Source organism: Protopterus annectens, chromosome 6.part0, assembly GCF_019279795.1.
Source record: "Protopterus annectens isolate FY-2018-M chromosome 6.part0, PAN1.0, whole genome shotgun sequence".
In the NCBI taxonomy this organism is placed as follows: Eukaryota; Metazoa; Chordata; order Ceratodontiformes; family Protopteridae; genus Protopterus; species Protopterus annectens.
The window spans coordinates 405,694,015-405,707,438 of NC_056737.1; the positions used below are offsets into that span (position 1 = coordinate 405,694,015).

General features: G+C 37.9%; 1 protein-coding gene across 8 annotated transcripts in view; it reads left to right on the forward strand.

The window, feature by feature from the left end:
* The window catches only part of LOC122804340 (serine/threonine-protein kinase PAK 6-like), a 1,141,536-nt gene that overhangs the window by 923,306 nt on the left and 204,806 nt on the right, over positions 1-13,424 (forward strand). For all 8 annotated transcript variants that reach the window (XM_044074151.1, XM_044074147.1, XM_044074152.1 and 5 more), the window contains one exon: positions 7,939-8,466. In XM_044074151.1, coding sequence (XP_043930086.1) covers positions 7,939-8,466 — 528 coding nt within the window. The remainder of the gene's footprint in view (positions 1-7,938; positions 8,467-13,424) is intronic.

Consider the following 13,424-nt stretch of genomic DNA (forward strand, 5'->3'; position numbering starts at 1 on the left):
CACATTAGTGTGCCTATTGTACATCACTGCAGTTTGCCTCTGGTACATAATACAGTAAAATCTCATGTTGTCTACCAGTTCCATGCCATTTCAAATCCTTGCCCTGTTACCTGTTCCACATGCATCCATTCTGCTGCACTTGTCCTGTTTATCCTTTGCACTGGTAGCATTTCCAAATAGTTAGCAGCCACTCAGACCCGTTATTATATCCCTTCCCTATCTCATCTGCCATCTTATTTACCTGTTTGACTATCTCCTCCACCAGGCCATTAATCCTTTCACATATTGTTGGGGGGGGGGTCTCTATCCACCTTGCTACTACCTTTTGATTCACTGTCTTATAGTGCCCAGTATCATAGGTTCATAGGTCGGCACTAGGATATTGGCCCTAGGGCCTATATAAGCCTAGCCATAACATTTCCCTGGCTATTTCTTCCCACACTATTTACTTCCCTGTACCCCTGTCTAGCAGGGCGACTGACATGATCCCTGGGGTGAATTTCCTTTCTCCCATCCAATCGTCAAGGTTCCTTTTGAAGAGGGCCAAAGAGGCACTCTGCTTGACATGTATAGGCAGTCTATTCCAGAGTCTGGGGAGTCTCTGGATCAGGAACCTATCCCTCCAGCATGTTTTGTTTATTGTGATGGCAAGGTTTAGATCCTTGGAGCATGTGGCTCTGAGGGATTGGGATTTCTTTAAGTGTAGCATGTCCAACAGCTTTGGGTTTGACATGGCCTTGTATGTTAAGCAGAGCTCGTCTCTGAGTAGAAGATATGTGACAGAGTATAGCTGGAATTTTTTAAGGCGGTCAGCGTAGGGCATCTGCTTTGGCCTGTGATTCTTTTAGTGAAGTATTTCTGTGGCCTTTCAAGTTGTTGCAGATGTCTTGAGAGGTACATACCAAATGAGGTGTTGTATTCTATAATGGGTCTAATGAGGGATGAGTACAGTGTGACAATGACCTCCTTTTTTCTGGATGAAAATCCCTTAGTGATGAGGTATGCCACATAGAAGGATTTCCTGACTGTTGTGGCAATGTGGTTATCTAAGGTGCGAACATTGTCCACCTGTGTCCCTAAGTCTCTTATCACACTTTTGGTATTTAGTGTACTGCCACCTATGTGGTAATTCACGGGTACATGTTTTTTCCCAAAGATGATAACTATACATTTCTTGGCATTGAGCTTGAGCCCATGGCTCTGGCACCAAGCATCTGTTTCTGTAATGCCCTTTTGTAGAGTATCCACTTCATTTGGGGATTCAATAATGGCTCCCAGTTTGCAGTCATCTTTGTTAGCCAGAGTCCCTTAGTGTTGGCCTGTACTTTAGAGAAGTAAATGCCAAACAAGAGCGGTCCCAGGACTGTACCCTGAGGTACTCCACTTGTCACTTGTCTGGAGCTGGATTTGGAGTCGGCTACTTTTACAGTGTGGGTTCTGTCAGTAAGCCAGTTGGCAACCCATCGAGTGATGTAGGGATTAATGCACAGCTTAGTAAGTCTATCTATGATTCCAGAGTGGGGGATGGTGTCAAAGGCCTTGGCGAGGTCCAGATATGCTGTGTGGACTGCCTTACCCTCGTCCACGGCTCTGGAGACTGATTCAAATAAGTCATTCAGGTTCAGGAGACAGGATCGTCCCTTCACAAACCCAAACTGGGTGGGGTCCAGTGTTTGAAGGCTGCCAATGGCTTTGTTTATAAGTTCCATGATAATACATTCCATGGCCTTGCAGATCAGGCTCGTCAGACTGATGGGGCGGTAGTTCCCGGGATCCAAGGTGGATCTCCCCTTGTGGAGTGGAATAACTGTAGCTGTGCACCACTCAGTGGGCACGAAGCCTGAGGTGAGGCTATGATTAAACATGACACTTAGGTGAGGTGCCAGTTCATTTTGTAGTTCATGTAATACACAGCCTGGGATGTCATCTGGTCCCATGGATGCTGTATTCTTAGCTTTGGAGAGTGTGTTTTTTACCTGTGTGGCCTTTATTACCGGAATTTTGCAATCTTCCGGTATTGAGCTGGGCTGTTTTAGGGGGTGAAAGGGGGGTGGAGTTGGTACTGAATTGGTCTGCCAGGATATTGGCAATATCCTTGGGATCAATATAATTAATGCCATTCTGTTGTAGCTCAGAGCAGATCTGAGCATTGACATTTAGATTCTTGACATAGTTATAGAATGCCTTGTGGTTGTCTTTGGAATCTTTGGCAATTTTATTTTCATAACTAGCTTGGGAAGATTTGCATCCTGGAATTTTCCTCTTTTCTGCAACAGTTTCTTCCTTTTGTTGTAAAGTTTGTTTATGGTAGGGGGACCACCAGATTGGCTTCCTTTTTTTGGAGGAGAGCATCTTGGTTCTATGTGGGATGGCACGATTCATGCATGAGTGGATGTGCTCGTACAGTACCTTAGTGTAGGATTCAGCAGTCGAACTTTCAGTTCCCGTCTGCATGGATGTCATGAAGTTTGTCACTTCTGACTTGAGTAGCATGAAGTTGTCTTTGGAGAAGTTTTTTATGGAGGTTTCCTTACTGGGGGGTGGGGGTGGGGGTGGGATGTGGATGTTAAGGGTGATTAGCTTATGGTCAGACCTGACCAACGAGGGGGTGACCATAGGTGTAGAGTATTGATTTCCCCCTGTTGGTAATGACCAGGTCTAGGATATTGGAGCCCCTGGTGGGACTATGGATTAGTTGATCCAGGGCATTGGAATTTATGAATTCCAAGAACCGTTGGGCAAAGGTGTTGGTACACGAGTAGTTTTCCCAGTTAATGGCAGGGTAGTTGAAATCACCCAGTATTAGGGTGTTTGGTTGTATCTTAATATTTTCCATTATGTTTAGAAAGGTGTAGTGAGAATCTTGGGGCATGGTGGGGGATCTGTAGCAAGCTACAATTTGGATTGCAGTCTTACCTAGTGTTAGTTGCACCTGGAGAATTTCAGACGCATTGTGTTTGGCAACTAGCCTGGTGGTGTGAATATCCTTGGTGAATATGAATACTCCTCCACCTTTAGTGTTTTGGTCCTCGTTTGGTGGCCGGAAAGTGTGGTAAGAGTTGTAGCCTGGTATTGCAGTGGTGCTCTCTGCAGCCTTGAACCAGGTCTCAGTTAGTGCACAGATATCGATTTTAGGAGTGCCTCGAGAGAGTGCATTTTGAGATTTAGACTTCTAGTATGAGCCCTAGATCCATTTTTACCCTCGCTATTAATTTCCTCTCTTCTTCACCCCCCCTCCCCCCTGCACAGATTCTTCTGTTGCCAGGGCTGTCTCCACTGAAACTTCATTTCCTGTCCTTTCAGCAACTTCAGTTTTTCCCTTACTACCTCTTTTCTCCCTTGTGTTAACGATTTTGTTGCCATTGCAAGGTACAGCTGTAAAAATAACAAATAGCTGTCAATTGCTAAATAGAGCTGTTGTAGTTTTTGATTATTTAAGTATTTTAACAGGGTTTTAAAAGCTACATCCCAATATCACCCCAAAACTCCATGCCATTTAGATGTTCTGGTTTCACCAAATGCAAGAACAGTCTTTTTTTAAGTAAGTCCGTAAGATGTTTATATCACGCACCAGTGAGCTTGCAGTTTCAAATGTAATTCAAGTATTTTCTAATATAAACATGGAGGTTTGTTTTTGTTTTCCCCGCATAGAATTTAACAAATTTACAAAAGGCTATGCAAACTTCCTCTGTAATTGTGCAGTCTGTTCCTCCATTTGAGCAAAATTTCTGCAAAGCATCTGGGTGAATGCAAATATTGCTCACATTCACAGATTCACATGTGGTACAGTTAATAGACTAGAACAGACCCTTTACCTGTTTGTTTCATTTTTTAAACTGCAGCATTTCCTTTAAATTCAAATTCCATCAGTAAGTAAATTGTAGAGTATCAGAGGTACATAAAATGTCCTAATTCTGTTTTCTTTTAATTAACATTGTTAGAAGCCACTTTAGATTTAGCTAATGCAGCCAGGAGTACTGGAGATTTATTTTCTTTTGATTGCTTTATTATTGGTGGCTCTGTGTGGTCCTAAATATCCTATCAAGTATTGAAGGTGTCATATATATGAATATATCTGAATATATATATATATATATATATATATATATATATATATATATATATATGGATCTACTTTGATCCAACGAATTTACATTTCATCGAAACATAAATTCACTACCTCAGTTTCGCAAAAGTGCATTTTTTCAAAAATGAACTTTTGTATATAAAAAAAAAACATAAAACCTAAACTAAAAAAAAACACACTAAACACTATTATGCAGGGGGCAAGCCCCTCTGCACCCCCTACTTTAATATTCTCACTCTGAGATTGCACTACAGTGGGGAAAAGGGAATATTCCCTTACCCCCACTGTACCACGATCTCAGCAATAGTTTACTTAGTTGAACATCAACACTAAACATTGATATACAACTAATGTTACATGCAAACTGCATGTTTTTTTATTTCTTTTCTGTTTTTTTATTTTTTATTTTTATGTTTCTTTTTACACGAAAGTGCTTTTTCGCTAAAATGCACTTTCGCAGAAGTGAAGTCGCGAATTTATGTTTTGATGAAACGTAAATATATATATATATCTATATATATATATATATATATATATATATATATATACGCATACACACACACGTGTGTGTGTGTATGTGTGTGAATCACTTACAGAACACAGACAGCCCAAAACACCATCACCCATATGGCCGACACCATATGGTCGACACTCACAATATCGACAGCACCAGAACTTCACAAAAAAGGAAAATTAAATTTCCTTTTTGAGCTAGCAGGGGGGGCTCCGCCCCCCACACCCAATGCACCTATAATATACTGCACTATTAGGCGATAGTGTTTCCCCATTGTCGATATTCTGAACGTCGGCCATATGGGTGTCGACATTGTGATATATATATATATATATATATATATATATATACATACACACACACACACACACACACACACACACACACACACACACACACACACACATACATACACACCAAAGGCTCAGTTTATTAGAGTTGTTAGACATGTAATTAGTAGTGAATTTAAATAGGAGGTGTTTATTGAAGAACAGTGTCAATTAAAAGATGTTGCTAACCAGATATTTTAGTACGCTAAGGCTGTGTTAAAGAACTGTATGCATTTTATACCATAGTGTAGTACCATTAACATAGATCAGGATTGAGAAAACCTTTTGGCGGATGTCGTCACTATTGTGATGGAAATTAAAGTGAAATTTTTCATTTTGGATTGGTGGAGATTTTTTTTGCGGTTCCTATATGTATAATATGTATAGCATGGCATGCAGACCTTGTTTTTTTTTTCTCCATAAGGGCTAACAGATAAAATATAAGAAGTCAGTGATGGGCAGAGTAATGAATCCTCCACAACCGCAGTATTTTTATGCATTTTTTAGATATCATAAAACACCAGAATCTTATATAAGAATATCTCAAAATATTTATTAATATTCAGAAATGATACAATTAAACAGATTATCCTGTAGCATATATATTATTTTATAACAGTATTTCTGATGAATGCTGTCTACTCTCATGCATGTACCATTGTCATTCAGGATGGGATCAATGGCCTCATGATATGAAAAATGTTTCTTACTATCACTACCCCTTATTAAGCTACCTGTTAGTTATTACTTTTCTACCACACAATTCTTCTAAGTTTGAGTCTTCCTTTTCTTTGTTAAATTCTTTCTATACTTAGCTTTTTTTTCTTAATCTTAAATTTTTAAGTTCAGGTGACAGCAAGGTATAAAATGACAAACCTGTTGGATGAGGTGGCATATATGTAGATTTTCTTAGTAAACACATTGTTAGAAGCCATTTTAGATTTGAATAATAGCAATAAACTGAGATTCTTTTTAAATCTGTAGAAATCTGTAAGCAAATTAGAGATTTAATCTGTAACAGTAATTTAAGTCCATGTGTTAAAACTAGTTTCTGCATTGCAGATAGCTCTAGATAGGAATATTCTCATCTCTTTTGTATCTGTTAAGTTCTTCTGAGCTTCATCTTAGTCCACTGTCATTGTTGCTGTGTTCTACATGGTTCTTGCTGCCTATATCTCACATTAAATCCCTCACCGTTTCAAAATATGTTCATTTGTTGATGTCCTGAATAATGCAGTTCTGCTTTGGTGATATGGGGAAATCCAAATTTTTTGTACTCGGGTTGTAATATCAGAGTTTGTTCTACAGCTATAACATGTAACAATTAAGTAAAGCCCAGTCAGCTTCTGATACATCGTTACCTTTAACCACACATAATTTTGAAAGAACAAAAATTTTTCCTATAAGATTACCATTATTTTGCACAAACAATACACCACTCACCACTTTATTACCTTCATTGGTGGAAGGACTGGTTTCATCCTTCTTTTCTTATCTATTCATAGAGAACATAATATTTCGAAGTGACCTTTTTTGCCTTTGGTTACATGTTTTTTACCATCTTTTAGTCATATTTCCTATTTTACTGTTGATTAATCTTTTGCCATCTGTATTAGTGTTGTTATAAGCATTAACATTTGAATTTGGATTTTAATTTTCTTTTTTTGCAATTAAAGATGTGCCCCATTGAAAAACATTTATCATCCCTTAAAATGTATTAATTGTTAAATTCCTTACTGTAAAGTCTTCATCCTTAAAGATTTCATAAATGTTTCATGGCATCTGTTATATTCAGCTGAACCACAAAGATCAAAAATGTTTAGCCTCCAACCAGCAGTTTCACTTTTTTATGTTACCCTTTTCTAATTTTAAATACATTGCAGATTATCAGTTTATGCTGGAATATAATTTACAAGGGCTGACGTCTGGCATTTTACGTATATGGTGTGATCGTTTAGCATGCCTTATGTCTTCATGAATGCCTTCTAGAGTTGCATTTATCTTACACATGAGGGGGTTGAGAAGGCACTGTTAAGTGGTTAACTATTTCTACAAATATATTTCCCTATGCTATTGCTCATGTGTAAAATTCAAGACAGTATTACGTGACAGCTTCCATGAAAATCACTAACTAGACAAGAAAAAAAATCTTTTTGATCCATATACCCCTACATTCCTTATTTATGTTGACTTGAGTAAGAAATTACAATGAAGAGCAGAAAGAACAAAATACACTTGAAAGATGATGTTTCATTCTGCTCTCCCTACAGTGCAGTCTTAGTGTATAGATTAAAATGCCAGGATCTTACCCAAAAACAGCACACAGGCATCCAATTAAATACAGTCAAAGCCAAAAATGCACAGGCAGCAACATTCAAGAGGTTTCATTATGAGCACTTTAGCAAATCATATAGTTACATGTTTAAACTGCTTTTTTTTTCAAGGGGAACATAAACATGAACCCTACACTGTTTGCAATGTACGAAACTGAAGAAACAGTTTCCTAAATAAGACTAGGAGATACAATGTAGGCTTTTCAGACTTCAAGAAATCAGTATGCTATACCCTCATTTAGAGTCATTAATGCATGTTAAATATTATAACAGTAATCTCACTGTAGTTAGTTATTCAACAAATCGTATCATGCACTGCATATGGCAATATTGAGCATTCATATCACTAGTTTATTCATTTATCTTTGTTGAACTAAATTTGTCTCACCAAGCTATGACCAGTTTTCTGGTTATATCCATGTTGTTTAAACATATGGAGGAATGAATATGCCCAGGACACTGTGGGTTTCCCCATGTTCTTTTTGATAAATGTGATGGGATCCTTAAACATTGCAAAAGCAACATTTTTCACACTATTGAAGAAAGAAAAGAAAAGAAAAATCCCTTGTGAAAAATAATGCCTGACCTGATAATACTGTGAAAATGTTGAAATGACACTTGTTTTGCTTCACAATGTCTTCTAACAATGTTTGTTTCTAATATGTTTTGTTGAAGGCAAATCCGTCTTTACAACAGTATCAACATATTACTCCTGATGAGCACATCGGTGGAGCTCGGACTGTCCCCCCAAAACTGCCTGGGCAGGCTCTTAAAGGAGAACTGTCACTTGATCTAAGTAATAAAAACTCTGGGACTGGCACAACACCAACAACAACAGCCAAGACACCAGTTAATGTAAACCAGAACTCACCTTCCCAGACAAGACCCTCTCCAGCAGGCTCTCCGAGGAACAGACCACCACAGGCAAGTTCCCCTCACCTACGGCAGAATCTACCCAACTCTGCAAAAACAAGTCCAACAGAACCAGAATCTACTCCTGTAACACATGAACAGTTCAAAGCAGCACTCAGAATGGTGGTTGATCAAGGTGATCCTAGGACCTACCTTGAGAACTTTGTAAAAATTGGAGAAGGTTCCACGGGTATTGTCTGCATAGCCAGGGAAAAGCACTCTGGCAGACAAGTGGCTGTAAAAATGATGGACCTTTACAAACAGCAGAGAAGAGAATTGCTCTTCAATGAGGTAAGGTGGACAAAGAAAACATTGTAAATCCAAATTTATAAAACATTTTAAGCTGGTCAAAGCAAATATTGTATGTGCAAATTTATTGAACTTTTTTTTTTCATTTGCCTGTTATAAATTAAATGTGTGGTCCAGAGATACATTTTTTTTCTTCTGGTGACTGACAAAACAGTGCAATTTTTCGAGTGAAAAAACAGGACTGACTGCTAAAGCTGCTTTTGCATAGGTTCATAGGTTCATAGGTTCATAGGTTGGTACTAGGCTATCAGCCCTAGGGCCTATACAAGCCTAGCATTGTCTTCAAAATAGAACTGCTTGTTTTCTGCTGACCTTTGTCATGTTTTTGCCTGCTACTTATTTATTCATTTATGCATTCATTAGCCAGGTAAATAGATTGGTGTTGCTAAAGCCTTTTTCATTATGACGTAGGTCATTTGGCAGAAATCATGCAAATAAAATATAAAGAAATATTTAATTGCATAGTACAGTAGCTAGCAGACTGATAGAATGACTGTAATACATGAAAGGGAAAATAAATTTCAAATTGAAATTATGTTTAGTATGTACATATACATTCATAGATACATACATATGTATATACACAATCTCATATAATCAGACATGAACACCTGCATGCAAGCACACTCACTCTCTCTCTCTCACACACGCACACACACACACACACACACACACACACACACACACACACACACATAACTAAAATAAAAATTAAGATGTCATGTATGGTGAAAAAGTAGGTGAGCAACATTCAAGGGCATTTAACAAAATATTTAGCTGTACATAGCAATTTTTAGCTAAAGGATTCACATTTAGCTTTTACTTTGAGAAATATAGTTTTAAAGTTAGCTAATTTATTTGCACAAACCACTGCAGTGTAACCATGGCCTCAGACAAACAGGGACTGTCAAGAAAAAAGCTGTGTCAGAAGAGTACGGTGTCACCTTGATACTAATGAATAAGGTATAGTTTGGCAATCCGGTGCAGAGATTTAAGGATTTAAGCTGCTATTGCACTTCATCGTAGTCCTGGGTCTGACTCCTGTGTTCCCAATCAGCCCTGGAAGATCACACCTATGCCTAGTGGGTACATATTGGTAAGTAAAGAAAAAATAAAAAGCAGCCTCACTTTCCTGGAAATGATGAGGGTAGGTGGAACTAGAAATAAAGGTTAATGACAAAAGGAATGACTTATCCATTGACAGGAGTTATGAGCTTTGGTTGAAGTACCCATGTTGCCTCTTTTTATAATAAGCAGTCACTGATCATTGCAAAAATTAACTCAGTGCTTTGCCCTTTGTAGAAAAAGGCACTTGACACTGCATACCTTAGCAAGGGATATTTTTAGTTTCTCTAAATCATGTCTTATTTATACTTCCCATCTTATGGAATTGGACAATGGGGCTAAGAACTCCATACCCACTAATACATATCATCCACTATACAAACATAAACCTTTCTGTCATGGCTGCTACTCATATCTTCTATTTTTCACTTAATGTTTCAGAAAACAATGGGTACTGCACTTGGAGCTTGTTTTTGGGATGGCACAGGGACAGAAAAGACTGAAGTCAACCATTTAGCTAACATATAGAAAACTTAAGAAAGGCTGGATATGAGCAGATTCAAACTCAGGAGAATAGAGATAATTCTGTCAATCATCTACCTCATACTGTATTTATGTGTCTGACAAAGATGTAATGACGTCATATAGTGAAAATGTAGGAAGCTATTGTTCACATGCCTGAAGCACTGAATGTTGCTATCATGTTTTTCATATTGTGCTTTACTATGATAGTTTTGTACCAAGATTGCCCACTGGGTGTACTGCCATAAAATGATCTATTGCATAAAGTGACACCACAGAAAGTAAAGAGCAAGTTATAGTTAAAACATTTGAGCTTTGTAGCTCATGACCATAGGACAATGACAGCACCACTTTGTAAAACAACTAAAGATGAAAGGTTAACTGCTGTGATCTAGGAAGGGATTGTGTTTCAAACTAATACATTTTTACACATCACCCCCACCTGCTTTCTGCATCACCTCATCAAACATAGTAGTTGCCCACTAGTCTTGTCTAAGGGAAAACATTTGCATGTGACTGAATTCCAGGTTATACAACAGTTAGAGTGATAGTAAAATGACTACCTACCTAACAAGTAGAACAACATTTATGCACTTCAGCTAATACAGGAAGCCAACACATCTGTTTCTTCTTCACCAAATACCTCTCATAGGTAAATACTTAGTTACAAGGCATGCAGTCTAGCCTGTTATCTGTGTAAAAAGTTCCCTGTATAATTCCTTAATATTTTGTGTCATGCAGAAGGAAAATGTGGGCTCAGATGACATGGTTCAGGGAATAAATAAGCTTCTCCAAGGGAACATGTGAGCTACAACACTTCTCAAGCCATAGCAGTATTTTTCCCATTTGAGCTATGCAGTACATTTGATATTATCACACAACAGTAGTTTTTAAATCTCACTGCTTTATATTTCCAGTATGGATTTACAAACTGAAATAAAGAAATCTGACATGTCATCAGACATGACTCTCCAAAACTAAAGTTTACCCAAAGTGAAAGGCTACCAAAGAAAATATCAGAAACAGCTTGATTTCCCTGCTGATTAATATAATCGACAGTACTTCAAAGCTATTACAACTTGCAGAAATAAGTAACCCCCAGCTGTGCCAACCTAATATTGTAGAGTCAAATGGGGACTGCTGCTATTCTTGGTGGTCTTAAGATGAACAATTGTAATACCTTGCAATTCTCATTTATTCTATGTGCATAACGTCATTGTGCTGCTCCAAATAACAAGACTAATTTAGCTCAGTCTGTCATGTTCTTGACTTACTCCATAGGGCTGGCATTGTTCACATTTAGCCAGAAGTAGTAGTGGAGGCAATACCTCATACTTCATGTAAGTTCACTACAGCTGACCGTAAACTATCACCGGGTATCAGAAGTTCTGTTTGCAGTCCAGAAATGAGGTTATGTGTTTTACCTGAAAAGGGATCACAAGCTACCAGTGGCAACTCTCGGTCTAGGAAAAAAATCATTTACGGCCTCTGGCTGACTTCAATGATTGGCCTTAATTTTATCTGAATATTCTTCTGAGGTTCATAGGCTTATGGGAAATACAAGGCAGTTGAGTCTTGTATTTTGTAAAGCCACTTATGCCTTGACAATACCCACCCTTAGACTATGTCTCCTTTTTTGGCGGTTATATGCCATCTGACAGACAAATGCAGAAATGTGAATATTTTGTCACATGTACTAAATATGGTGCATATTAATTGGAAATGGAACTTAAATGTAGTTTTTAAAATGTCAAGTAGCTGTAGAGGGTTTCCAAGTACAGTTCACTTGAAACCAAGGGGGGTTATATTGACAGATGGGTCATTTTCTTGTATTAGCTGAGGATACTGAAAAGTGGTCAGTCAACGTGATAGAAAGAAATGTATCACAGAAGCTACAGGTGGGGAAAATGCTGACAGCTTGAGTGAGCATGTCATGGATAGCTTTGTCTTCCCTGAATCCTCCCAACATGGTGATGCTTTGCCTCATATCCCATACATTTAAATAAAAAATCTCAGTGATGCAATGCATTATAGTATAAAGTAAATCATTAAAAACTCTTTTGAGCATTTTACATTTTTTCATCAGTGACCATAATCAGTAGATCTTTGAAGGATGACCAGAATACAATACTTTAACAGCTGCACTGCAGTGGTACTCTATAGTGGGACAGCTGTTGTCTGTTATTTGAGAATATTTTCTGTTGGATCGATATAGCATATGCATGGTACTACTGAGAAGTACAGACTTTTTTACGCATATGATATTCAGGCATTACTGAAGGTAACTACCTGGCTTGACTTCATGTATGGTTTGGCATTTGGTACTGACAGAGCCAAATATTAGGTTGTGTGAAGAGATGAACCTTCGGGTCTACTTTATTTACGCGAAAGTGTAAAACCGCGAATACATATGGATTGAACCATATGCATCGAAAGTGCAAGCCGTTGAAAACTGTAAATGGAAATCTCCGTAGGTGGAGATTTCTGTTTACTTCAATGTAGTGCGATCTCGTAGTTGGTATATTTAAGTAGTGGGGGGTGTGGGGGTGTAGGTGTGCTTGCCTCCCTGCCTACATCTTTTTTTTTCTGTTTATTTTTTTTCTTTATTAACTTTCGAACGTTTAAGGGTTCGATGCATATGTGTCGATCTTTATGCATTCGAACTTTTGAAAGTTTGAGTTAATAAAGTAGACCCGAACCTTCCACTACTTTCAGGGTTACAAACCTATAATATCTCTTGAAATGCTCCTTATTGATCATTCATGCCACACGAATGCTTTTAATGGCTACTTATAGTAAATGTTGAAGTATGCATTCTGTTCATGCTTTTCTGCAAATGAGTATCTTAGTTAATGAACCCTGATTTGCATAAATTGAATTTCAAATGCATTTGTCATTGATGTGGTAATCACGATGCTGTGTTGTCTCCCAACCATTTAAGTGTACATGGCAAAGAGGAAACCCCAGTTTTCACAACTTCAGATGTGATTTCAAATAATGTGGGCAAAGTAAGTTTTACTACACTAATGGCAAAGTTGGAGGCTAGCTGGAAAATGACTTTCTCTGTTCATTGTTTGAAACAACCTTGTAAGAATAGATAGCAGATAGATAGCAGATAGGTAGGTAGATAGATAGATAGATAGATAGAGAGAGAGAGAGATAAATGCAAGCAGCCTTTGTAAACTTTCTTGCAGCATGCCAGATCACACCACATTTTTTATAAAAATAATTTCTGCAGAATTTCTGTTTGGATGTCAACTTCAAACTGTTTAAATCTCATTTCTTTTTTTTTGAAAATGTTTTTCTGAATTTGGTGACAAGTACATATCATGTACAGAAAGCTGAGTAGAAAG